This window comes from Agelaius phoeniceus, chromosome 4, assembly GCF_051311805.1.
Source record: "Agelaius phoeniceus isolate bAgePho1 chromosome 4, bAgePho1.hap1, whole genome shotgun sequence".
NCBI classification, from domain to species: Eukaryota; Metazoa; Chordata; class Aves; order Passeriformes; family Icteridae; genus Agelaius; species Agelaius phoeniceus.
This window is the reverse complement of record NC_135268.1, coordinates 74,806,880-74,833,775: the sequence shown is the minus strand read 5'-3', so window position 1 is coordinate 74,833,775 and position 26,896 is coordinate 74,806,880. Positions and strand designations below refer to the sequence as shown.

The following is a 26,896-nucleotide window of genomic DNA, read 5'->3' as shown; positions in this document are numbered from 1 at the left end:
TCAAGTCTCAGTGCTTTCATCCTTAGTAATAACACAAATATGTGCTTAATAACCCACATAATAGTGAATTTTTTAAAAATAGGGGGCATTCAGCACCCCTTGAAAGCTCCAGAAGAAGATGAGGAGTGTATGCAAAGTTACTGGGATCAGAGGAGCTGAAGAGGCAGTGATTTCCAAGTCTGACTGATTGCATAAACCAGGACTCCATCTACTGCCAGCTGTTGGATTTGCACCATTGCAATAAAATACTGTCTTCAAGAACAATATTCTTTTAATTTGTCACTTTCTTCATAATTTCAAACAATTTTCAAGTGCTGTTTTGTGTTCTGGTTCTTAGGTTTGCTCGTAACATTTTCCCAGCAAGTAGATTGAATGGTACATAAGAGTCTTCTTAGTTATCACTGAGTGTAGGTAGTAGTTTTCTCAGCACTTGTGGAATTGCCTTGGAGCCAGTGACAGTGAGAATATGGGTACTAATTCCCATCTGTGAATTATTCTGGTTGATACACCAGCAAAAACTGGAGTCTGGAAATTATTATGATCTCAAAATTTGGACCTTTACTAAGATCGTATTTGGTTTTGCCTCAGCTACATTGCAGATATTATAAAATCAGAAATTAATTTGAACCAGGCACGTCTTTGGCTCAGGTTCCATCTCCAGTTGTTCTCTTGGTAAGCAGATCCCAGAATAGCATCTAATTGTGAGCAGTTTGAGTATAAATTGCACAGACACCACAGCAGCCTTACACTCTGATTAAAGTCCTCACTTACTGTTGGGTGTTTTAAGGAAAGTTGTTTGCCTTACAAATGGCTAAAAATCCTATTGATCATTTTCTCAGAGGAGCTGCGAGTTTAACTTGTGAAATGAAGCAGTTTTTAGGAATAGAGTACAAATCTCTACAGGTGCATCACACCAGGTAGCAGATGACTCTCTCTTGGTTTGTAATGATTTGTGTTCACTTTGTTCAGCATCATTCTTGCCTTTGTTAATAATTCTTGGGAATCTCTTTCCTTCCTGACGAGCTGCTTTGTGCTTTTCCCCAGTTTCAATATGTGTCCCAATAACTGCTCTGGCCAAGGGGAGTGCAGGCTCAACAGCAGCAGCCTGGCCCCGCAGTGTGAGTGTGCTGAGAGCTGGAAGGGAGAGGCCTGTGACATTCCCTACTGCCCGGGGAACTGCGGCGCTCCTGAGCGGGGCCGCTGCAGCCTCAACGGCTCCAGAGCCTGCCTGTGCTCTGCAGGCTGGCAGGGTGAGTCTCCTGGGGGGCACACAGAACTCTGGGGATGCATTTCCTATGTGTGGAGCTGGCAGTTTAACTGGGAGTACGTGGGAATGTTCTGCATGACAAGTATTCTCATTTTGACTAGGAACAGAGTATCTCCTTTTTAAATTTAAAAGATCACACTTCATGTGGATGGATGGATATGCTGGAGAGCAGGACACAGGGAAGCTCCAAGGGCTGGATCCTCTCAGCTCTGGAGACAGTCTGGGAGAGCTGGGGTTGTGGAGAAGAGAAGACTCCAGGGAGACTTCAGAGCCACTTCCAGTGCCCAGAGGGCTTCCATGAGAGCTGGAGAAGGATGTTGGACAAGGGCCTGGAATGCCAGGACAAAGGGGAATGACTTTAAATTGAAACTAGGCTGGTTTAGATTAGATATAAGGAAGAAGTATTTACAATGAGTGTGATGACACCCTGGCACAGGGTGCCCAGAGCAGCTGTGTGTGCCCCTGGATCCCTGGCAGTGTCCAAGGCCAGGTTCGACATTGGGGCTTGGGGCATCCTCTGGAAGGTGTCCCTGCCATGGCAGGGGGGTGAAAAGCGATCTTTCCAATCCATCCCAGTCTGTGATTCTGTGTTTCTTTACAATTGCTTTTAAAAGCAACTTTGTCACCATCCAAAGAGAGACTAACGTGTGGTGTACAGGCATCCCTTCAAGCCTCATTCCTATGCACCTGAAGCAAATTTGAGCCTAGTTGCCATAGTTGACCTGTTTGAACATGTGAAATGCCTTGTTCTCATGTCCAGCTGAGCTGATCAGCCACATCCAACTTGGCAGAGATCTGGCCTGAACATACATGTTTCCTTTGCAAAGACCTACTGACATGTAATAATTAGTCCCATATTAAATGCAACCAGCTACAGCACTAGCAGGAGTTTGACCTCCAGCCGAAACACAGGCTTTGGAAAAACCCCATTTTTAAACCTTCTTTTCCCAGGTCCTGGCTGTTCAATTCCTCTTCCTGCAAACCAGTCATTTTGGGAACGGGAAGAATACACTCTTCCAAAACTTGCCAGAGCATCTCACAAAGCCGTCATCCATGACAATAAAATGTGGATTGTTGGAGGCTATGTCTTCAATCATTCTGACTCTCAGAAGGTTTTAGCGTGAGTATAAACCCAGATAATAAAAACTAAAGATAGGAACTTAGATTTGAGAGTTATTTTTAGGAAATGCCACCTGACATGCTTTGCTTTGGTTTGTGCTTCATCTGCAAGGGAAAACAGCCATAATAAAAACTCAGGCTCGTGTTTGAGATGGGGGAAAATCTTGCTAAGGGGTGCTAATTTTGGAAAAGAAAAGCATAAGGTTCCTGATGTTCAGTGAGCTTTTGATTCATCTGTGTCTGACAGCATTTAACTATTCTCTGTATATTTCTGGGCCAGCTCCTAAATTATATCTAGCCTCATATTCAAAGAGGGTCATTTTGCTTCAGTGTTTTTTAGACCTTCTTTATGTTGTATCTGTGTGACTTGAGTTTTTGGCTCCTTAATAACACCTACTGATTACTCTGGATGGTTATCCACAGTGGATGGGACACCAAACAGGGAGTGGCATTAGGGTGAGGGCATTTATGCAATTGTTTGAGGAGGTGTAACAGTAACTAAAATATAAAGTAATAATAATGTACTTCATGGAAATACTCAATTTAAAAAAACCCAGCTTTTGTATTGTATTAGGGCAGATCTAGGCAAAAGCTGGATTTTTTCCCACAGATACTCCTATACCTTACTTTGATGGACCTAAGTGAGAGCTGTGTATTCTGCACTCACATCCTGAGGCAATAGTTCTTATAGGGGAAGAGGAGCTGAAAACACACATTTAAATGTAGAACAGTTGCTAGTTGCACCCACAATTTACTCCTCCAAAGTCACACCTTGTTTTTAATAGGATACCCTATGGCTTTGTTGAATGCTTTCTCAGAGATGATTTTATCTCACAAAGCCCTAAGCTTGGCAAATATAGTGCCTTATTTTAAATGAAAAGCCACAAGCCATTTTCAGGGCAGAAGGTTTATGTTATTTTAAGCATGAATAGCAAAGACATAATTAAAAAGTGCTTTTTAAGCACCAGCAGAGTTTCTTTAATCAAGTAGTTGGAAATTATCTAAGTTTAGTGTAAAGTTTTCCTACTTTTTTGAGGGAGAGGTGGTGTAGGTTGTCACAGCTTAATAGGCAATGCACTAGCTCTTGGGGTTGTATGGAAAAGAAAACAGGGCAAAGGACATCAACCTGTGGATGTTCAGTAACGGAGCAGACTCAGCTGTTTTTCTTATAAGCCCATAAGTAGTTTGTATGAGCTTTGTGCATGCTGAAATCATGGCAGGATTTATTATTTCAGTAAATAATTATATCTAGCATACTATATTGGTAAATAATTTCCCCAAATCTTAGAAAGGACAAACAATCATATTCTCAGCTTTAATACCTATTCCTTGGAAAGTAATTCAGTTTTAATTTTACAGGTATGATCTCATTTCTGAAGAGTGGCTTCCACTGAACAGCTCTGTGAACTCAGTAGAGATGAGATATGGTCATTCGTTGGCATTGCACAAGGTAAGTTCAGTGCTCCAGACTCACTTCCCAGCTAATTTCCCTTCTTTTCTCCTGCTTCCCACTCCTTATCCCAGATCAGCCTTGCTTTTGGAGAAGTGTTCCTCATTCAGGGGCTTGTCCATGCTTAGCCCAGGCTATACCCTTGTGCTCCAGGCCATCCTTGGGTGGCTCTCCTAGGAAGTCTGTAGTGTCTCTGCCTGTGTGCTCCTTCTTTGCCCTTTTTCCAGAGATTTTGAAGATGACTTTTTGAGGCCAGTGAGTCCATTATTTCCTTCTTGCTGTCTGTGCTGACAAGAATGCCTGAGGCTGAGTTTGCTGGAGTTCCCCAGCTGCCTTTTATGTAGATCACATGAATATTTTTATGAGCTCTGTTGTCCAAGATGCCAAAGCAGAGCTGGGGGATTAGGGATTTTTGTTACTTCTTCTGCAAGTAAATTTGTGAATCTAATCTTCCAGCATCTGACACAGCAAGTGGATTTGACAGTTTTACCTCCTTTCTCACTTGTGTGCCTTGCTGTAAGTGCAGACCATGTGAGAGCAGGATGGCAAAGTCTGTGGAAAGGAAATGAGCTGATCCTTTATTAACCTTTGGGTTTTATTCACCTTTGAAAGTTGTTCAGCTCAAACAGTGCAGGCCAGGGCAAAACTTAATCATAAATACTCAAAAAACTCCACACTGTCATTCACAAACAGAGCACTTGAAGAGCCTCAAAGTATGGAAATTCATCATGCAATCACAAAATTATTTGGGTTGGAAGGGAGCTTAAAGATCATCTAGTCCCAGTCCCCTGCAGAGACCTCCCACTGTCCCAGGCTGCTCCTAGCTCCAATGTCCAGCCTGGCCTTGGGCACTGCCAGGGATCCAGGGGCAGCCACAGCTGCTCTGGGCACCTGTGCCAGGGCCTCACACCCTCCTGGGGACAATTCCTAGCTCCCAATATCCCATCCATCCCGGCCCTCTGGCAGTGGGATGCAATCCCTGTGTCCTGTCCCTTCAGGCCTTGTCCCCAGTCCCTTTCCGGGGGACTTTATTAGGTAACTTCAGACCAGTAGCTTCAGTGCTTCCCAAACAGCAGTTCCCTAAACGCTGCACTCGCTGCCCTCTGGGCCTTCTTTCAGGATAACATCTACATGTACGGCGGCAAGCTGGATGCCACGGGGAACGTGAGCAGCCAGCTGTGGGTGTTCCACATCCCGCGGCAGAGCTGGGCCGTGCTGGCACCCCGGGCCAAGGAGCAGTACGCCGTGGTGGGGCACTCGGCACACGTGGTGACCCTGCGCGACAACAGCACCGTCATGCTGGTGCTCTTCGGGCACTGCCCCCTCTACGGCTACATCAGCAACGTCCAGGAGTACAATCTGCGTGAGTGAGGGGGAGAGGGAGGGAGGGCAGGCCTCCTGTGCGGGAGTACAGCCTGTGGGAGTGAGGGGGAGAGGGAGGGCAGGCCTCCTGTGCAGGAGTACAGCCTGTGGGAGTGAGGGGGAGAGGGAGGGAGGGCAGCCCTCCTGTGCAGGAGTACAGCCTGTGGGAGTGAGGGGGAGAGGGAGAGAGGGAGGGCAGCCCTCCTGTGCAGGAGTACAGTCTGCGTGAGTGAGGGGGAAAGGGAGGGAGGGCAGGCCTCCTGTGCGGGAGTACAGCCTGTGGGAGTGAGGGGGAGAGGGAGGGCAGGCCTCCTGTGCAGGAGTACAGCCTGTGGGAGTGAGGGGGAAAGGGAGGGAGGGCAGCCCGCCTGTGCAGGAGTACAGCCTGTGGGAGTGAGGGGGAAAGGGAGGGAGGGCAGCCCTCCTGTGCAGGAGTACAGCCTGTGGGAGTGAGGGGGAGAGAGAGAGAGGGAGGGCAGCCCTCCTGTGCAGGAGTACAGCCTGTGGGAGTGAGGGGGAGAGAGAGGGAGGGAGGGCAGGCCTCCTGTGCAGGAGTACAGCCTGTGGGAGTGAGGGGGAAAGGGAGGGAGGGCAGCCCTCCTGTGCAGGAGTACAGCCTGTGGGAGTGAGGGGGAAAGGGAGGGAGGGCAGCCCTCCTGTGCAGGAGTACAGCCTGTGGGAGTGAGGGGGAAAGGGAGGGAGGGCAGCCCTCCTGTGCAGGAGTACAGCCTGTGGGAGTGAGGGGGAAAGGGAGGGAGGGAGGGCAGCCCTCCTGTGCAGGAGTACAGCCTGTGGGAGTGAGGGGGAAAGGGAGGGAGGGCAGCCCTCCTGTGCAGGAGTACAGCCTGTGGGAGTGAGGGGGAAAGGGAGGGAGGGCAGGCCTCCTGTGCAGGAGTACAGCCTGTGGGGGAGTGGGGAGGGAGGAAGGGCAGCCCTCCTGCCGGGCCCCGCCAGTGGAACAGCTGGTTTGGATGTTATTTAAATGACTCATGTTCAGATAGCAAAACACAGCCAAAGGTGTTCTCCTCCTCCTGTTTGTAGATAGAAGAAGTTGAACCTAACAGATTTGTATAACCCAATGAGCAGGCAGCCACGTGCCTCCACCTTTAGACACAGTGTTAGGTCCCAAAGATACAAAGCTGTAAATGAGAGGTAAAGCAGGGCAACTCTGGAACAGTTTAGATTAGTTTTCCTCTCTCCCCCTGACAAAACAAACACTTCTGAAATTATTTTTTAATTCTGCAGATATAATAATGGCTGTAACAATTCGGACCAAATACCTGCTTAACCTGACACCCATGTCCCCAGTAGCAGATGCTATGGGAAGCAGGTGCTGAATTTCTGGATTCCCATATCCCTGATATTCTGACCCCCATATCCTGGAATAGTCCAGCCTCTGATTTTAGGGTCCAGAGAGTTCTAGTATAAGCACTGGAGAAGCACAGAAGGCTTTCCAGGCAAACTGAACTTGTATCCAGCTCAGAAATGGGGGCACATTCCTGGCTCCACAGACCATGTCGAGATTGTAGTTAGGTGCAGGAAGTTCACAACAGGAGTTGTTAACTAGTTGTTGTGCTGGTTATTCTCAGAAATAGTGGCCCTGTCTCCACTTTGTTCTCCAGTCATGCTGATCCAGAGGATCTGCTGGAGCCAGGTTCTCTGGAGTCCATGTGTGCAAGATTTCTTCCTTTCAGAGAAATCCAGAGAGAACCACGGCCCGTGGGGCAGTGATGTGTTTCTGCCATGTGTGATCTTGCAGACTGTTCACTTCCTTTGCCTTTGGTGTGCCTGCTCTGGCCTGCAGTTGGGAAGCTTGTATAGGGTTTCATTCAGCACTACTACAGAGATTTGGTGTGTAATGTGGTATTTTTATTTCAGTTGCCATTATAATACGTCTAAAGTGCTTCAGACCAATGTTATTTTAGTGAGTGAGATACAGGATCATGAATCACATATTAGTTTTTAACTGCAGTGTTCTTCACAGTCAGACTTGGCTTCAGTGCTGTCTGGCTTTATATATATATATATAAAAAGTAAAAGTGCTCTTGAGTCCCATTCCAAATCAAGTCACAGTGCTGGCATTTTCATGTCATTGAAATGCAATATATTATTTGTCTTCTTTTTATTTCTCATTTACTTATCTTGTCTGCAAAATGTAAAAAATGACTGTGGAAGAGCTATTTCTGCTCCAATTGAAAATACCTGGCAATGCTTCTTGACAACAGACTTTTTGAAGGGGAATATTTTTGGATATGAAGTGATAGAGACAGTGTCTAGATCTGAGTCAGGGGAATCCCAATTTATTTCACTGCGTTGTTGATGAGTTATTAAATGGACAGAAATGAACCATGTTTTGTCACTCATTTTTCAGTGACAAATACCTGGAGCATCTTGCAGACGAGTGGAGCTCTGGTGCAGGGAGGATATGGTCACAGCAGTGTTTATGATCCAAATACAAGATCAATCTATATCCACGGGGGTTACAAGGCCTTCAGTGCCAACAAGTACAGGCTGGCAGATGATTTGTACAAATACGAAGTGGATTCCCGCATGTGGTAAGTTGTTCTTCTTCTTTTTCCCGTTTACTGCCCTGTCAGTTTTGTTTGTAGTGAACAAGAGGATGGGTATTTCATGAGGGTACAGTGGTTTATATCTGCCTGAATCCAGGATAGATGCTGTGCTCTTGGATGTTGTTTTTATGTCCCCTTACGAAGAGAGAATGATATAATCAATATAATCAAGGCTGTGAACAAGCCAAGAAATCCATTTTAATCTATTGTTTGATTCAAACTGAAAAGAAAAATATTTGATGTTTTTTTCTTGCTAGCCGTACAGCCTGTGCATATTAGTGCAGTTACTGCAGTCAAGCCAGTGATAATCCATTCTACAGTTAAGACTGTAAAGGAATTTCTATTATAACCCTATTTTCTTCTGGCTCTGTAACTGCTTGAAATGTTCATTTCTTAAGCTGAAATCTTCTGTGATTTGTTGCTGCCAAAAGGTGAGTTTTATTAAAAAGCTATAGCCACACTTCACAGCCTGGAGCAACAGAGATGAAATACATTTTCCTTAATTCAGTGTTTTTAATGTTGATTCTAAAGGCTCCTGACTGTCTTTTGGGTTAACACATGTAAATTTGAGTCACTGCATCTCTTATTGGGTGTTAAAATAGCTTGTGTTTCTGCAACATCTGTTTGTGAGTCTGTACTGATGAGGAAGGTAATGAGTGACTAATTTCCAGCCCCCCTCCTTCCCACTCAGTTGTATACACAGAAATAACCCCACTTCCTCTCTGGATTAATTTGATCTTCCACTTCAGCCATGGAGTGGACAAATCTGGCTGAGTAGGCAGAAACTTAACAAATGTGACATTGTTCTTCCAAACTCCTGCAGCACCAATTTTCTTTTGTCACATTTATTTTGTCAGTCTGGCAAGCCCTGTTGTACAAGTGGAGAGTGTAGGACTGTCTATTCATCTCTATCTCTGCCTTTTTTTTGTGTCATTGACGCTTTCTTTTATTCTTGAGTGATTTAGCCCTCTCTTGTTAAATCTCATGAGCTTCCCATGGGCCCTCTTCTTGAGCTCTTCCAGGCTCCTCTGGAACAAATCCTGTCCCTCAGGTGTGTCAACCACACACTCAACTTGATGTCCCCTAGTTGAAGGGACCTTAAAACTCAACCCATTCCACCCTCTGCCATGGCAGGGATACTTTCTGCTATCCCAGGTGCTCCCAGGGATCCAGGGGCAGCCCCAGCTGCTCTGGGAATTCCAGCCCAGGCAGGAATTCCTTGCCAAGATCCCAGCCCAATCTCCCCTTTCCCAGTGGGAGCCATTCCCTGGCTCCTGTCCCTGCAGGCCTTGTCCCCAGCCCCTCTGCAGCTCTCCTGGAGCCCCTGCAGGCCCTGCCAGGGGCTCTGAGCTCTGCCTGGAGCCTTCCCTTCTCCAGGGCAACATTCCCAGCTCTGCCAGCCTGGCTCCAGAGCAGAGGGGCTCCAGCCCTGCAGCAGCTCCGGGGCCTCCTCTGGGCTCTCTCCAGCAGCTCCACGTCCTCCTGCTGTTGGCCCCAGGGCTGGGGCAGCTCTGCAGGTGGGCTCTGACCTCAGGGAGGGGCACAGGGACAGAGTCCCCCCTCCTTCAACACAAATCCTCTCAGAAAAATAGGAGAATCCTCCAAAAGATGACCCTCTGTGCTCAGTGCCATCAGTACTACTGATGGAAGTTGAGATTGGTGACGAGTTTGATTAGTGCTTCCCATGTTTTAGTCTCTGATGAGCCAGCCTGTTGTACAGTTATTAACCTGTAGGGCTTTGTTTTCAGGATCTGTATAGATCATGGTAAAATAGATTTTTTAGTTGTGAGCAGAGATGCTGCCCGGTGTGAAAGATTTCTTTGTGTTGCTATAAAAGCAGAGTTACTGCAAAATATTGGAGTCTTCCCAGACTGACTATGTTCAAAAGACAAGTGTGAAAACTTGGGAATCCCTAGGGAAAGAACTGATGATTGGAAGACCACAGCTTTGGAAAGAGGCTCTCATAGGTATAGTTCTCCTATAAATTGGCAAAGCAAGTGGAAAGATGAGAATGAAATTACAAGTGGAATCGAACAATGTGGAATGTAATTGTTAATCAGCTCATTAGGAAAAGTAGTTAGATACTATCCTTGCCCTCCAAGTGTTCTTCAGCTTAGATTTATGGAGTGTTTTGCCTTTGCCAGGTACTCAGCAGTCTCATTAATAGATATATTTTTATTTCTGAAGGACTATTCTCAAAGACAGTCGATTTTTCCGCTACTTACACACAGCTGTGATTGTGAGTGGGACCATGCTGGTGTTTGGAGGAAACACTCACAATGACACCTCCATGAGCCATGGAGCCAAGTGCTTTTCTTCGGATTTCATGGCCTATGATATTGGTAAGTTCTTGCAGAAACAATAACAAACCTCAAACACTTGGCTGTTTCTCGGGAGCTGTCCTCGGTTTGTCTCCAGAATGCTGGTTTATGGTGCAAGTGTTATCCCAAGTGCTGCTGGGCTCAGGGATCTGCAGTCAGGAGAAGCTCATAACCTTGCTACAGAATTCCAAGCACATGAGGGGCAGTGATTTCCAATTACAGACAGCAGCAGTTCCTTTGTTAACAGTTTATACACAACCTTGGGCATTAAAAATTAGGTTTTAAACTGCATATTTTTACAGAATCATAAAACCATGGAATCATTAAGGGTGGAAAAAACCTTTAAGATCACCAAGTCCAACTGGCAACCCAGCACCACCACCATTTTCACCACTAAACCATGTTCTCAGGCACCACATCCACATGTTTTTTGAACACTTCCAGAGATGGTGACTCCATCACTGCCCTAAGCAGCTTATTCCAGTGTTTTGTAACCCTTTGCATGAAAAAAAATACTTTCTGATATCTAATCTACATCTTCCCTGGCCCAACTTGAGGCTGTTTTCTGTCCTGCTATCTCAACCATAAATCTATTCTGATATTTTGATTGTGTTTTAATCTATGATGGGTCAAAAATTCAAGTTCTTAGGACAGTTACAAGCACTAGACCCTGCTGAAACTCCACCTGTACAGTGCACTGCTTCATTCAATCATAAAGCCAAGTTATTAGGTTGGACTTGCTGAGTTTCAGTGGCCAGGAGAGGGCAGCATTTATTTGTGGATTTGGATTCCAGAGCCTGTGAGTTTAAGAAAAACAGGGAAGGAAGAGGTGAAATTACATAAAGAAGGTGCATACACAGATAATTCACACATGGGAAAAACGCCACTCGGTATTCTGACATTCACCTTTTGCTCTCAGAATGCCCTAAATGTGGCTTCCCTGAAATAATCCTGTGAACCTGAAATCTCCAAGTGACTGTCCACCAAGATCTTACTCCTGGTGTGTTGGAGGAAAATGCAAGTGAATACTTGGGCCATCAGGGTTTGCTATCCTTGTGCCCTTTTGCTCTCTGTTATAGCAGTCATTCCAGTGTGCCTCCTGTGATTTCTAGCCACATCCCTCTGGAATCTTTGTGTGCTCCTAGCTAGCTTTATTTTGATTTTTTTTTTAAATTGAGGAGTTAAAATGAGGTATTTGACCGGGTTGGATGGGGCTTTGAGCAGCCTGGTCTAGTGGAAAGTGTTCCTGCCCGTGGCTCAGAGCTGAAATGAGATTGTTTTAAGGTGCCATCCAGCCCGGAGTATTTTGTCATTCTGTGGCAGTCATAAACAGTTTGATTTTTTTAAACTTTGGTAGCAACTGCGATAGATTTTTCTTTCTGCATTCTGCTACCTGCCCTGAACTATTGAACTCTCTGTCAGGTGTAAAACACAAATTGCATTAATTTGGCAAAATATGCCAATAATGATGTTCAAGTTTGGGTAACATGTTACATGACATGAGTGATGTAGTCAACATCCCCAGTTCTTACCAGATATACACTGATGTGTGGGAGCTTGCATGGGTTTTACGTCACATGGTGGGTGAGAGGTGTTCTTGAGTCCCCTCATTCCTTAGAGAAGAGATCCTCAGCCTGAAAGGAGCAGCTTTTTTTTCAGAAATGAGGCCACTTCTGTTCTATTCATTGCAGGAGCCATTGTGCATTATTTCCCTTATCCCATGTGATTAGGAAGGCATTAGGGTGGTGGCCATCACTTGTGTCACAGCAGCAATGCCTTTTCAGTGCTTCTTCATGCATAATCTCTGCAGTAATTAATGACCCTGGTCATGCTCCTGTTGGTCTCCATGGAAATAAGCCCATGTAACCCCCCTGTTATCTAACCCTCGATGTTCCCAAAGCAAGACCAGTTGATACTGAAAGCCTTCAGTGAAGAGGCTTAATAATTGTCTTTATTCCCTACTTTTATAGTATGCTGTCTGCCTGCCTTGCTAATTTTTTACATCGTTGTGATTAGCCATCATAATTGATTAATGGTCACAGTGATGGTTGGAAGACTGGGGAGAAGTGGAATTAAATCCAATCTGAAACAAATGCTTCAAACTCTGGTCTTCTCCTTAACCTTTGTCATTAAAGCTTATTTTGTTAGGAACAAATTTTATTTGCATCATCAATTTTTTCTGGTTTTCCTTCCTCAAATTTTCAAGTAATCAGAGCACATGCACTGAGTATTGGGAGTACATAAAACCTTTTTTCTGTGTGGGGCAATGCTAACAGCTTGCACTGAGATGTGTGCTGGGGATGAGCAATAAAAATTCTTGACTACTTCTTGTCCTTTATCCTCTATTTGACCAGCTTGGGGCACATTCAATCAGAATTGTCCAGGTGCTGCCTAGTTTGGGAAGGTTTCAGGATAACAGTCCAGCTGTGTGCATGTGTTACTCTCCATTCTCAGGACAAGCCTTTCGACTGCTGACATTTGGGTTGGGTGAGCACTTGGGCAGAGCTGTCTCTCAGTATTTTCCCTATTTTCTGCACACTGAAATGGCCAATTAGCTCTTCCTATCCCCAAAATTGGTCCCTCTGGCCTTTGTCAAAGTTTCCTGCTCTCAGCAGCTTTGTGTGGAAAAATACCTCACTTAATCCTCCACCTGCTGCTTAGGTAAAGGTGCTGCTTTTAAATTGATCTTTTCTCCCCACAGAAGAGAAATGAAAATTCTTCTATTTACCCCATGAAAATTCTGATTCTGATGACAAGCACAGGGAGAGGCTGGATGTTTTTGTAGCTGATATGTTGTGATTGAACAGTGCATTTAATAAATCCCAGCATTGTATGTTTTAGGTTAAGTCAAGAAGGAGAAGATTCTTTGTAGTCTCAGAATTACTTGGTTTCTCCAATATTTGATCTCTGGTTAAAAATGGCAAAGAAGCTTAGAAAACAAAATATTCTAGGCCTTCTATTAATCTAGAAAAACATGTTTCTTGGCCTCACACACCTTGATGGCTAAAAAATTGCAAATTGCTGTCCAATTTTTCTGAAGTCTTCTATTTAAAATTGGAACTGTCATGTTTGGTTTGGGAGTGGTGCTGGGTTAGGTTAAATTCTTTGAAGATGGAGCAAATGGCATGTAAAAATAAATTCCAAAATCACAATTTATCAAAGTACTAATTCTGTGTCTTCTGTCTTTTCTTTATTAGCATTCTTGAACAAAATTGCTCTGCATCTGTTGTTTTATCCAACAATTCTCTAATTAATTTTAGTAAAAAAAAAAACTTTGTTTTTCTTTGCCCTTTCACTTTATCCATGGACTAGTTTGGTTTGTGGGCTTTTTTTTTTTCCAGAGGGTCAGTCCACTGCGCAATGGTTTTATCTCATATTAAAGAGTCTTAGGAGTATTTGAGGGCCCTGTAGATCTTTACAGAAGATTGACTTTTCTGTCTTAATTGCATAAATTGCATCCAAGTGCCTCTGGGATATTGGCCCCCAAGGTGATCCATTCCCTTTATGAAGTTTAAGTGTTATGAATTGGACTGACTTTTCCTACTTCTGTTCCTTTGCTCAGTGGGCTAGATGTTTCTTAATTTGTTGTTTTTTCTCCCATGCTGCCCAAAGAAAGAAATTACCTGAGAAACCAAGTGAAAAATGAAGCAGAACTTATAAATTTTATGCTAATAGAAAAAGATGGAATAATCTAACATTGTATTAAAAGAGAAAAACAGCCACAAATCTTTAAGCTATGATGAGTGAAAAATATTTTTAAAAACATGGGTATCTGCCCTCTAGGAACATAATGGCAATGGAAAAAGTAAAAAAAAAAGATAAGCCTCTGTTCTCAGTGATACTGGTTTGGGGCAAAATTACAAATAATTCATGTATAAACAGATAAAACCAGAACTTGTTACATGGTGAAAAATCCTACTAGTAAAGGAGGAAAAACAGTTTCTTCTTGTCCTGTTCCCTGGAGCAGAGCCCGCCTCCCCCGGCTGTGCCCTCCTGGCAGGAGCTGTGCAGAGCCACAAGGGCCCCTGAGCCTCCTTTGCTCCAGGCTGAGCCCCTGCCCAGCTCCCTCAGGGATTCTGCAGCCCCTGCCCAGCTCCCTCAGGGATTCTGCAGCCCCTGCCCAGCTCCCTCAGGGATTCTGCAGCCCCTGCCCGGCTCCCTCAGGGATTCTGCAGCCCCTGCCCAGCTCCCTCAGGGATTCTCCAGCCCCTGCCCAGCTCCCTCAGGGATTCTCCAGCCCCTGCCCGGCTCCCTCAGGGATTCTCCAGCCCCTGCCCAGCTCCCTCAGGGATTCTCCAGCCCCTGCCCGGCTCCCTCAGGGATTCTGCAGCCCCTGCCCGGCTCCCTCAGGGATTCTGCAGCCCCTGTCCAGCTCCCTCAGGGATTCTGCAGCCCCTGCCCAGCTCCCTCAGGGATTCTCCAGCCCCTGCCCAGCTCCCTCAGGGATTCTGCAGCCCCGTCCCAGCTCCCTCAGGGATTCTGCAGCCCCTGCCCAGCTCCCTCAGGGATTCTGCAGCCCCGTCCCAGCTCCCTCAGGGATTCTGCAGCCCCGTCCCAGCTCCCTCAGGGATTCTGCAGCCCCTGCCCGGCTCCCTCAGGGATTCTGCAGCCCCTGCCCGGCTCCCTCAGGGATTCTGCAGCCCCTGCCCGGCTCCCTCAGGGATTCTGCAGCCCCTGCCTGGCTCCCTCAGGGATTCTGCAGCCCCTGCCCGGCTCCCTCAGGGATTCTGCAGCCCCTGCCCGGCTCCCTCAGGGATTCTGCAGCCCTTCCCAGTTCCGTTCCTGCCCTGGGCAGGGCAGGGCCAGGGCCACTCCAGCCCCTCAGGGCCTTTGCTGAAGGATTTCAGGTGCCGGGGATCTCTCAGGAGGAAACTGCTGCGTGAATTGTCTTGTTCGTTGTCCAGAGAAACATTTCTGAAACGGTTTTTATCACTTGCAGCCTGTGATCGATGGTCTGTGCTGCCTCGCCCGGCTCTGCACCACGATGTTAACAGGTTTGGGCACTCTGCTGTGCTCTACAACAGGTAAGGGCACAGGGGTTCTGGGGCTTTGGGCACTCTGCTGTGCTCTACAACAGGTAAGGGCACAGGGGTTCTGGGGCTTTGGGCACTCTGCTGTGCTCTACAGCAGGTGAGGGCACAGGTCTTCTGGGGCTTTGGGCACAGGTGTTCTATAGGGCATGGACATGAGTGGATGAGGAACTGCAGCACAGGCTGAGGGTCTGGCACTAACCCTCTTGTCCATGGAGCTTTGGGCTGCCCCATCCCTGGAAGGGTCCCAGGCCAGGTTGGATGGGGTTTGGAGCAGCCTGGCCTAGTGGAAGGTGTCCATGCCCATGACAGGGAGTGGAAAGAGGTGGGATTTAAGGTTCCTTCCCACCCAAACTATTCTGTGAATCTCTGAAAGTTTTCAGATCTTCACTCTTGTAATGTCTTTAGTATTCAGCTGTTCCCATCAGCCCTTCTGTACTGGGCTAAACTGAACCAGCTCACTTAGTTTTTTCAATAATTTGATTTTTTGTCATTATTTTTATATATATTTCTATTTTTTAGTTGTTTAATAGTTGTGCATTTCAATGTATTTCACACTTCTTTCTTAGCTGCACTGACAACATTTATTTCCAAATCTGAATTTCCCTCATGCTTTTTAAAATTTGTCTGTGTTTCACTTTACACACCTTTTCCTGTGGGGCTGCTCTTCCCCAGGCACATGATGTTCAGTATTTGGGTGAAATCTTAGGTGAGATTTTGGCTGTTAAGCCTTACAGACTGTAGTGATATCCCTGCTTCCAGATGAACAGCTGTTACTGGATCAGTACAACCAAGTTTGAGAAATTTATTTCACAGAAGTTCTAAAATAGAATGAAAGTCATAATACAGGTACTTATGATTTAACCAGAACTTCTCTTTTCAGCTGCCTTGGCCCTTCTTCACCGTATTTTTAAAGGTGCATTGACAGACACAGATGCATAGAGAATTTTTGTGTGACGTTTTTGTGTAACTGTTAAAATTTAGTGTTTTTTCTGGTGCAGCTGAGATACTGAAGGAGGTTTGAAATCCCCCACTCCTCTCTGTACAAATTCTTTGGGGGTTGTTTTGGATTTTTTAGTTGACACAATGACTCTGCTCAGTTGTTACCAGCCATGCAAAGTGTGGTTTTCTTACAGAGGAGCATAGAGAATGACAGCAACAGAATGTTTTGTCACAGTTTCTGAACTCTGGTTTAATGCTGTGGTAGAATCTCCCCAGTTTTTATCCTTCCTCTGTGTCTTGCCAGTGTGGATTACAAGAGGATCCCACATTTTTCAGCATTTTACGTATAATCGTGTTGATCAGGTCCCCTCAAAGTTTTGGCTGGAGGGGGACATTGGTCAATGACCTTGAGTAGCTTTGACTCTGTGTTGAGTCTCTCTGGCATCTCTGAAACAGTGAAATTTGTCTGACCTTTTCTTTAGTGCCTCTCTTAACCAAGAGCTATTTATTTGGATTTATATATGCTGGCATATAATAAAACACTTCTCTCAGACCTTAAATCCCATTTACTGGAGCAGTGCTCTGTCCATGAAAACAGCTGTGAGTTTTTCTCTCTTTGCTTCCATGTTGTCCAGCACCATGTATGTGTTTGGAGGCTTCAACAGCCTCCTCCTGAGTGACATCCTGAAGTTCACACCTGAGAGATGTGAGGCTTTTGGCAACGAGTCATCCTGCCTGGGGGCTGGCCCCGGGCTCAGGTGTGTGTGGGCTCTGCGCCCTCCCCGCCCTCCCCACTGCATCCCCTGGGAAAATGCAACACTGGAGCAGCAGCAAAAGGTGTTTGAAGACTGTCCTCCCAAGCCAGGTAGGTGTCCCTTCTTTCTGTTCCCTTTCCTGAAAGGTGTGCAGGCTTTTTCTCCTTCCCAACTCCTCCTGTGTTAATTGTGTGCCATTCCAAGGTCAGGTTTTACACTGGGGGCTGTGGTTGGGCTTCCATGTGTCCTGAGAGCCCTTCCCCTGGCCAGGGGTCATGGAGATGTGGAGGTGTTTCTATCTCCTGCTCCTGAAGCTGCTTGTTCATGAGATCTTTTTCCTACCCTGCTTCTTGGACTTACTTTTCTATCCCTAACAAGAATCACCAGCCAGGGACCAGGCCTGGACCATCATTCTGTAAATGTTTGCTCCAAGAATTGACCTTGTGAGAGCCAAGAATTGGCTGAAGAGCACCATGGGGCAAGGAAGGGCATCTGGATCTGATGGAGTGATCCTGTACTCTTCAAAAGAGACAGCAGGGATACTGCTTTAGGAAAAGTTTGTTTTTTTGGCAGGGGGTTGGTACCAGATGATCTTTAAGGTCCCTTCCAACCCAAACCATTCTGGGATTCTATGATTCTATGTATAGAGGAAGATAAAATGAATTAATGTTTTAAGGTCTGATTCCTGTGTTTCCCCTTAGGATAATTTTAAACAACTTTATCCTGATACATTCATTATACAGCCCTTGGTTCTGTAACAGATGTGCAGCCTTTAATTATTTAATAGAAACTGATGTAAGGGACATTGCCTTGCTGGGTTCCCAATGCACAGTAAATTTTCACAAAGCGCAGGCAATAAATAATTGGAAAGATGAATGAAAAGTTCAAGCTTCCCATGCAAATGCTCCACTGGAAAGCCAGGCTTGCAGAAGATGGGCCTGTGCTGGGGGATGGCCACCCACTGTCCCTGTGGATATCCTCTGGCATCACTTCCCTGGCTGTTAACGTGTCTGACTTCGTGTGCTTCCATGTCTTGGTGCATTATTTTCTGGTGGTGTGTTTTAGGGCTCCTTGGGCACTAAAAATGATTGCTGCTGTAAATAAAAGCAATCTTCTATCAGTTCAAACACATGAAAGTACCTGATTTTAGTTGCTAACAGAAAATCTACAGGCACTGCTATTTGGTTGTGTCTTTTGCTGTAAATAATCAAGTTCTTAGAGCTCTGTCAGGAAATGCCTGTTTTTGGTCATGCAGGTTTTTTTCTTTAATAGCTGTAGACAATGAAAAATGTGATCAGATTACAGACTGCTACAGCTGCACAGCCAACACAAACAGCTGTCAGTGGTGTTCTGACCAGTGTATCCCAGCACACAACAACTGCACAGAGGAACAGGTAATGGCTCTTAACACTTCCCTAGTTTAAATTTACCCTTTGGAATAGCAAATGTCCACATTTCCATCTGTCAGTGTTATGATCCCTGTTTTGTTATTCTCAGTGTGTATCTAGCTCAAAAGTGCCACATGTTTGGAGGTTTTTCAATCTGATCCAAGGGTTTTGCATGGTATTTTACAATGAATTTAGGAGGATGGCTGTGGGCAGGGGAAGAGTTGGAGGTTTCACCATGGTGATTATTCATTAATCACATTTTGGGTTTGATATCAATAGGGCTTTCCCTAGAAGAAACAAAATAGCCCTCTTGTAAAAGCTTTAGTACAGAAAACATGTCAGGCAGTGTTTTGGGGGACTATCTTGGATAACCAGTCCAGGCTGTGCCCAGTTCCACAGCTTTTGGAAATATAAATTGCCTTGTAGAGCTGGACTGTGATATTAGTGTTGTAATCATGGCTGTTATAAACCCACATGGCTGGAGATCAGAAAAAGTCTCACCTGTGCTATTTATTTTAGGTTCCTGTTACTCTCTATGACAATTGTCCTAAGGATAATCCTGCCTATTACTGTAACAAAAAGACAAGTTGTAAAAGCTGTGCCATGGATCAAAACTGTCAGTGGGAACCTAGGAATCAGGAGTGCATTGCTTTGCCAGGTAGGTAGTGCTACCAAATTCACCCACTCCAAAAGTTGTCACGAGTTCCTAAAAATTTTTGTTGGTTTTAACCCTAAATCTTTAGTTTTTAGTGTTAAGATGGAGCAAATAGTGCTGTTTAGTCATAACAGCTTTGGTATGACATTTATTTTGTAATAAATCCAGCAGGTCTGCTGGAATATTTTTCATTCCCAGTTGTCTGAAGAGGACTGTGATCACTCGTATAATTATTAGGCTCTATGTCATCTCTCCCTTTTCATTTGATAAAAGCTGTTGATAATAGGCTTCTGCAAGATATTAGATTTAATAATGCATGCTATTTAATTTAGAAACTAAAGTTGTGCAAAAGCATAATGGCACATACTGGACAAATGAGGCAAGTAAGACCTGAAGTGTTTAAGAAGAATTCTCCTATCAGAGTGCTTCCAGTGGAGCTTACAGGAGTTGGTTATTAGTTCCCTTGCAGAAATTTTTTTTTTTTTAATCCCAATGACTGGGAGAGAAATACAGGATCTTCAGTGATTAACATTTGTAGGTAATAAAATATAGAGAAAGGGGAGAAAACCCATGAGACAGGACATTTTAGTGGATGTGGAAAGCCTTCCCCTAGGACAGGGTAGGTCTGGACATGTCCAGATCTGGTGTTTGCCAGTCTGCAGCAGTTTAAAAATGAGAAGACTTTGAAGAAGAGCAATGAAATTGAGAAAAACATCTTTTAGTGGCTTGTTTTATTTGATATAGAAAAAGGGATGATCTGATCATATGTGTAAAAAGCTCATCTGAAAAATTGACACCTGAGAGCTTTTCCATCTGTTAAGTCTGAATTCACATTGGAAATGCCCATGAGGTTTTTTTCTGCAAGGGAAATAATTAATCACAAAGTGTAAGGAGTTCTTCAGTAGTGGGGTTGTGCTCCGGTTGAAGCAGGGATTAATCCTGGTAGTTGGTGCTGTGGACAGGATTAGCACAACAACCCTCTCCTGCCAAAACGTCCCCTGACAACTCTGGGTGAGTAGGTGGCTTCAAGACATCAACAAAATACAAATTTGTTTTTTTCCCCTCTTTCTCCTACAACAATTTTACTGTTCAACATTGTAATAGGTGCTTTGATTACAACATACGAATGCTGATGTCAGACTTCAGCTCCCCTGAACAGATTTCCTTCTCCTCCAATGTTGTTATGTATCAAGACTTCTCAGCACACCTCTAAGGCATACTGCCTTGGGATGGGGCTCTGGGTATTTCTTGGTGGTAGGGTTCATAGAATCATTAAGGCTGGAAAATACCTCCAAGATCATCATCATCAGCCTCTGTCCCAGCCTCACCATGGCCCTAAGCCACAGCACTAAGGGCCATGTCTGCTCATTTTCTGAACACTCCAGGGGTGGGGACTCCAGCACTGACCTGGGCAGCCCCTTCCAATGCTTGGCAACACCTTCAGGGAAGAAATTTTCCCTATTACAAAACCTAAACCTCTCCTGGAACAAGTTAAGGGCATTTCCCCTCCTCCCTGGAGCAGAGCCCGACCCCCCCGGCTGTGCCCTCCTGGCAGGAGCTGTGCAGAGCCACAGGGGCCCCCTGAGCCTCCTTTGCTCCAGGCTGAGCCCCTGCCCAGCTCCCTCAGGGATTCTGCAGCCCCTGCCCAGCTCCCTCAGGGATTCTGCAGCCCCTGCCCGGCTCCCTCAGGGATTCTGCAGCCCCTGCCCAGCTCCCTCAGGGATTCTGCAGCCCCTGCCCGGCTCCCTCAGGGATTCTGCAGCCCCTGCCCAGCTCTGTTCCTGCCCTGGCCACGCTCCAGCCCTCCAGGGCTCTCCAGAGCTGCCCCAGCACGGGAGGTGCCCCGGCAGTGCCAGCACAGGGACCCTGTGGCACTGCCCTGACCCTGCTGCCACCCCAGAACTGGCACAGCCCAGGGGCCACTGGCCCCTTTCCCACCTGGGCTCATGTTTTTCAATGGTTGTTTCACTACCTTGATTGTTGGGAAGGTCACCTGCATCTCTGGGTTTAGTTTCTTTCCCTTTCTTGTCCCCCAGAAAATATCTGTGGAACAAACTGGCATTTGGTTGGCAACTCCTGCCTGAGGATCACCAACGCCAAGGAGAACTACGATCATGCCAAACTGTCCTGTAGGTCCAACGGTGCTTTACTGGCTTCTCTCACCACCCAGAAGAAGGTGGAATTTGTTCTGAAGGAGCTGCAGAAGATTCAGTCTTCGGTGAGTGCCTCTCTTGTCTGTCCCTTGCGTTATAAAGCCGTGGCTGTGGAGAAGTCCTTGCTGGAATATTGTGTGCTCTGTACACAATGGAAATGCCTCTTAACCAAAACCAACTGATTTTCTTTTGCAATTCAGTGTACCCTCTGGGTGCTTCTGAGCTGAAATTGTAGAGAATGTAAATGGAAAGGATGAACATAAACATACACAGTGCCTTAGAGAGATCACTTTCTGTGCTGAAATCACACCTGCATTTCCCGGGTGGAATACCGGACTGCAGCAGGAGCCCTCTGCTGGCCTGTGCACAATATTTGATAAATAAAAGCCCCTTTGGGGCACTGGAGGTGTTTAATGTAAAGTGTTGAGTTATTTACTGCACTCAGAAAAGCAGCTGTTTAAAATGTCACCTTCTCACTCCACAGAGCTGCTTGGCTTATTGGGTGTTATTTGGGTGTCATTTAGTGGCAGGTGCTTTTCTGTCAGGCCCAGGGAGAAGCAAATTGGAATTTTTCCCTCTTCATGCATCAATGAAATAAATACAAATTTTTTCCAGTCCCTGGGAGAAGAAGGGAGATGTTCAGGGCAGGTTGTACAGGTGGTATTACAGCCCTAACAAAGAATGATGCTGTGCATCTCTTCTAAAATCCTGGATTAGCCTGGAAAGCTGCTGTGGCCTGATGGCACATCAGAATAACAACTCCTGGGTCCCAGAGGCCACTGTGGGAAGCATTTTCTCTAAGAAAAATGAGGTTGGAGGCAATAGGATTGCTTTTTTTCAAGAGAGAACATGCTTCAGTACTTAAGAGAAATATTCTTGTTAAAACAAGAACATTCCCTGCCTTGATGCCTTTTGTAATTTTAAAGTAGCATTTCAACATTTACAGTGTTTTAGAGGGGAGTCAATTTAGCCAAGCAAAGGTAGGGTGCAGTTTAAGCAGGATTGTTCATTAAATCTTCTGTAAAATTAGGAAGCCAAGCCTGGGATACTGTAAAAAATACATGATTCTGACAGCTCCAGGTGTTTCTGGATATTCCAGTAGGTGAGCGTAGAGTCAACTCCTAAGGACACATGGTAGCCCTTCCCTCACAGTGTTTAAATCTTTACACTGTGTAAAAAGCAATTGTTAATTTACAGGGTTCTTTTTCCACCCACAGAGTCCTTTGAAAAGTGAGCCTAAAGAGACTAGGAGCCTGTTTTAATGGATATTAGGATAGAATGCTTATAAGGTGGGAAAGTGTATCCTGAGCTGATCCCAGCGTGGGCAGCAGGGGAGGGGGGACTCTGTCCCTGTGCCCCTCCCTCCAATTCCTCATTCCTAAGGTCCCACCTGCAGAGCTGCCCCAGCCCTGGGGCCAACAGCAGGAGGACGTGGAGCTGCTGGAGAGAGCCCAGAGGAGGCCCCGGAGCTGCTGCAGGGCTGGAGCCCCTCTGCTCTGGAGCCAGGCTGGCAGAGCTGGGAATGTTGCCCTGGAGAAGGGAAGGCTCCAGGCAGAGCTCAGAGCCCCTGGCAGGGCCTGCAGGGGCTCCAGGAGAGCTGCAGAGGGGCTGGGGACAAGGCCTGCAGGGACAGGAGCCAGGGAATGGCTCCCAGAGCCAGAGGGCAGGGCTGGATGGGATCTTGGGAATGAGGAATTGTTCCCTGGCAGGGTGGGCAGGTCCTGGCACAGGGTGCCCAGAGCAGCTGGGGCTGTCTGTGGATCCCTGGCAGTGCCCAAGGCCAGGCTGGCACTGGGGCTGGGAGCACTGGTGGCTGTGCTGAGGGAGGCTCTGCTTTGCAGGTGCTTCTTTTTCAAGTAAACTCTATGTAGATGTTTAGTAATAACAAGAAAATATGTTGGTGTTAGCACGATCTGCTTTGTAACCCTGTTGCTGTTGGAAGCTGCAGCTCTAGGGTATAAAAGTGCATAAAATCAGTTTGAAGTAGGTGATGTTTACTTATTTTAGCAGTAAAGCCATGTATTATATCAACAGAGCTCCAGTGCTCCTCCCCAAAATGAAAGTGTGCCAAAAAATAAATTGCCACTAGAAATAGTGGTCTTATAGGATCTTTATATTATGAATTTTGTGGCTAGCAACACTAATTCAGATTTGACCTGCTTTTTTATTTCTAGCCCAAAACTTTGACTCCTTGGGTTGGACTGAGGAAAATCAATGTGTCCTATTGGTGCTGGGAAGACATGTCCCCCTTCACCAACACCCTCGTCCAGTGGCTCCCCAGTGAACCCAGTGATGCTGGATTTTGTGGATATTTAGCTGAGCCTTCCCAACAGGGCTTGAAGGCAGCAACATGTATCAACGAGGTCAACGGCAGTGTCTGTGAAAGGCCAGGTAACAGCAGCTGTCTGCTTGATTTCTATTTCCTGGAAGGTAAAGAGAATGCAATTTTTTACATTTTAAACCAGCTGCATTATGACTTTGCCAAAGAAAAATACTTCTGAACAAGAGTCTTGTGTACGCATTTCATGCAGGAAATGGGAATTTTAAAAATAGCTCACTATTTGCGCTGTTAACTGTAAAATATTTGAAGTACATTATTTTAATTATTTTTTTTCTTAATTGCATACCTACATGTGACATTTAGGGTAATTATGGTATGGAGCATTCTCCTGTTTCAAAGAAATAAAAAATTAATAGTAACTTTCTGATTGAATTCCCCTTTTTCCCCTCCCCTGCTATGTAGCCAGAGGAGGATTTTATCAAAGTTTGAAATTAATTGGCCAAGACACTTCGGAGATATGAGAACTTTGAAAAAAACAATCTATTTGCTTTTGGGAAAAGTCTTCCAGCTTTATTGAAACTGCATATCTTTTCAGATGGCTTGGTCTGTTAATTCTCCATTGTAGCTGATCATTTCTGAATACCAATTAGTGCCTCTTAAAGTATTAGGGAAGTTGGTTGATTAAAAAAAAAATTAGGTACACTGCAGCAGTTGAAATCATTCTTTGTGGAAGAGCAGGATGTGAATCCTGGATGTGAAACCTGAACTCAAATTCCATATGTTTTCACTTGCAGCATTTGGGTTTAAGCTTTGTGCTGGCTTTTATGGTCTGAGAACAGTCACTTGAAGCAAAACTTAAAGCATTGGCTCGGACTACAAACTGCTGAGTTAGTTCAGTGCTCGTTTGATGTCTGTAACTGATCAAATCACTTAAAGCATGTGCCTGTGAGCTCATGTAAAACAGGGCTCTGCCCTGCACTTTGCTGGGGAGGGTAACTAAGGAATGCATCAGCAGAACTGCAGAGAAAGAGACAACTGCTCCATGCCCAGAGCAGCTGTGGCTGCCCCTGGATCCCTGGCAGTGCCCAGGCCAGGCTGGACACTGGGCTGGGAGCACCTGGGGCAGTGGGAGGTGTCCCTGCCATGGCAGGGCTGGGCTGGGATGGGCTGGGCCCTAGGTCGGTTCCCAGCGGGAGCAGGGTGCAGCTGTTCCTGGCAGACTCTGATGTTGTCCTCCCCGCAGCCAACCACAGCGCCAAGCAGTGCCGCACGCCGTGCGCGCTGCGCGCCGCCTGCGCCGAGTGCACCAGCGGCAGCTCCGAGTGCATGTGGTGCAGCAACATGCAGCAGTGCGTGGACTCCAACGCCTACGTGGCCTCCTTCCCCTACGGGCAGTGCATGGAGTGGTACACCATGAGCAGCTGTCCCCGTGAGTCACGGTGCTGGGCTGGGGAACAGGCCCTGGGGGCCCTGTGGGGTGTGCTGGACATCCCTGGGATGGAGGGGACGAGGCCAGGCTGGATGGGGCTTGGAGCACCCTGCTCCAGCCAGAGGCTCCTGCCCATGGCAGGGTGTGGAGAGCCCTGTGGGGTGTGCTGGACATCCCTGGGATGGAGGGGATGAGGCCAGGCTGGATGGGCTTGGTGCACCCTGCTCCAGCGGGTGCCCATGGCCGGGTGGAACAACACGGCCTCTTTCCAACCCGAAGCATTCTGCAATTGCCTGTTATCAAATCCAAATCAGGGTTTACACAAGTGTTTTATTCTGAAGTATTGTCTACTTACAGACTGTAAGTAGGAATTCCTACCTCATTTTAAAGAAATTATTTACTTTTTTGCCCCTTTTCGGTAGATGAGAGCAAACTGCAAAAGCTTCATGGCACTTTGGAATAGTGTATTTTCCTTTCAAACTGGAGTAAAAGGGCCTAAAAACTAAAAACAAGTGAAGATGTAGAAATTATTTTATTTATGTTGAATTCTTTAGGAGCTGGGTGTGAGCAGGGGCATTACAAGTAGCTCAAAATGTTGCAAAATATGAGATGAAGAAAATGAATTTAAGGAACATGAAAGTATGAACTTCCCATATTGCCAGAGGTCAAAAGTTGGAGGAAGCATCAGGCAGGAGATGAGTAAGCTAAAATAATGAAAAACAAACTTTTTTTTCTTTTTGAAGGCAAATATTGTCTATTTAAACATCAAAATAGAAAATATGCCTATCTTGCAACACCAAGAATCCAGAAAATATTTTTCAAGATGGTCTAGGGAAAGAAATAGAAAAAGTTTTAGCATGTAAAGAGTTTGTCACCCCTAAAATCCAATCCCATTAGAGAATGGAGGGGCTAAAGGGTGGAATTTTATTCTATTTGTATTCTATGCTTTTTGCCTCAGATAAATACTTGAAATAATAGCATGTGATACTGAAATGTGGTAGGAAGAGGCTCCAAGTGACTAAACTGGCTGGTTTCTAGCCTTTGCCTCCAGATGGCCCATTTGATCATCCGATCTATTTTAAATAAATCAGAGATGTTTTGTAGAGGGAACATTAACCTCTGGTGTTAGAGGGTGGCGTGTAATGGTTTGAAAAACCTCTGTGTGTGTTGTGCTGTTTTGTAACTCATTGACTATTGGAACCTTTGTTAATAGTTTCCTTAGACTCTGGAATAAATATGTTGATAGGAATGAATATATTGCTGTGAATATCAGAATAAATATTTCTAGATTTGATGAGATAAATATTTTGGTGAGATAAAAATATAGATTCTGCATTTTTTGTTGCCTGTGTTTGAGATAGTGATTTATTCCACAATTTTGTATCTTGGTTTGTTTTTTTTGTAGCTGAAAACTGCTCAGGCTACTGCACGTGTGCTCAGTGCCTGGAGCAGCCGGGCTGCGGGTGGTGCACGGATCCCAGCAACACCGGCAAGGGCAGGTGCATGGAGGGCTCCTACCGGGGGCCGGTCAGGATGCCCACGCCAGCCACGCCAGGCAAGCACAGCCTGGAGCCTGTTCTCAATGTCAGCATGTGTCCTGCCGACACCAGCTACAACTGGTCCTTCATCCAGTGTCCAGGTAAACGAGCAGCGTTTCACTGTCCAGCGTTTGCACTGAGTGCAAGGGGAGAGAGTTCTTAGGACTGTGGTGGTGTCTCGTGTTCCCTCCTGTTAATGGAGGGGGGAGAATGTGGAATATAAGCAGGAATTACACACTTGGAGACGGAAGGGGCTGTGAAGCAGCTGAGCTGCACAGGTTTGCTGCATGAAGACATTATTATTTATTACTTGGGAGAAATTTTTCCTTTCCCTACAGATCTTTACGAGATTTTAACTTTTGTTTGTTTATTTATTTTAAGTCTGTTTGAAAGAAAGGCAAATCTTCCTTTGAAGGTCGTTTTAAGTGTTAATAATGCTTAGGATGATTTTAAACTAAAGTTTTTGGCACAAAACCAACACTCCCCTCCCCGTTCCTTGTAAATTCATCCCACCAGCAGCTTCCAGTCCAATGTGCATGTAATGTTTTGCAGTTCAGTTTTCAGTGTGTTGCTCTAAATTCCATTTTTTGATATACACCTGTCTTTGGGCCCATGTATTGCTAGCAAGAGACGAGA

The 26,896-nt window shown here is 45.7% G+C and overlaps 1 protein-coding gene across 1 annotated transcript in view; it reads left to right on the top strand.

Moving 5' to 3' along the window:
* The window catches only part of ATRN (attractin), a 149,133-nt gene that overhangs the window by 47,999 nt on the left and 74,238 nt on the right, over nucleotides 1–26,896 (top strand). The window contains exons 5-18 of the mRNA XM_054633262.2: nucleotides 1,045–1,250; nucleotides 2,219–2,387; nucleotides 3,746–3,836; nucleotides 4,956–5,199; nucleotides 7,570–7,753; nucleotides 9,956–10,110; nucleotides 15,029–15,113; nucleotides 16,697–16,926; nucleotides 18,089–18,210; nucleotides 18,724–18,862; nucleotides 20,896–21,077; nucleotides 23,187–23,403; nucleotides 24,537–24,722; nucleotides 26,128–26,361. Coding sequence (XP_054489237.2) covers nucleotides 1,045–1,250; nucleotides 2,219–2,387; nucleotides 3,746–3,836; nucleotides 4,956–5,199; nucleotides 7,570–7,753; nucleotides 9,956–10,110; nucleotides 15,029–15,113; nucleotides 16,697–16,926; nucleotides 18,089–18,210; nucleotides 18,724–18,862; nucleotides 20,896–21,077; nucleotides 23,187–23,403; nucleotides 24,537–24,722; nucleotides 26,128–26,361 — 2,444 coding nt within the window. The remainder of the gene's footprint in view (nucleotides 1–1,044; nucleotides 1,251–2,218; nucleotides 2,388–3,745; nucleotides 3,837–4,955; nucleotides 5,200–7,569; nucleotides 7,754–9,955; nucleotides 10,111–15,028; nucleotides 15,114–16,696; nucleotides 16,927–18,088; nucleotides 18,211–18,723; nucleotides 18,863–20,895; nucleotides 21,078–23,186; nucleotides 23,404–24,536; nucleotides 24,723–26,127; nucleotides 26,362–26,896) is intronic.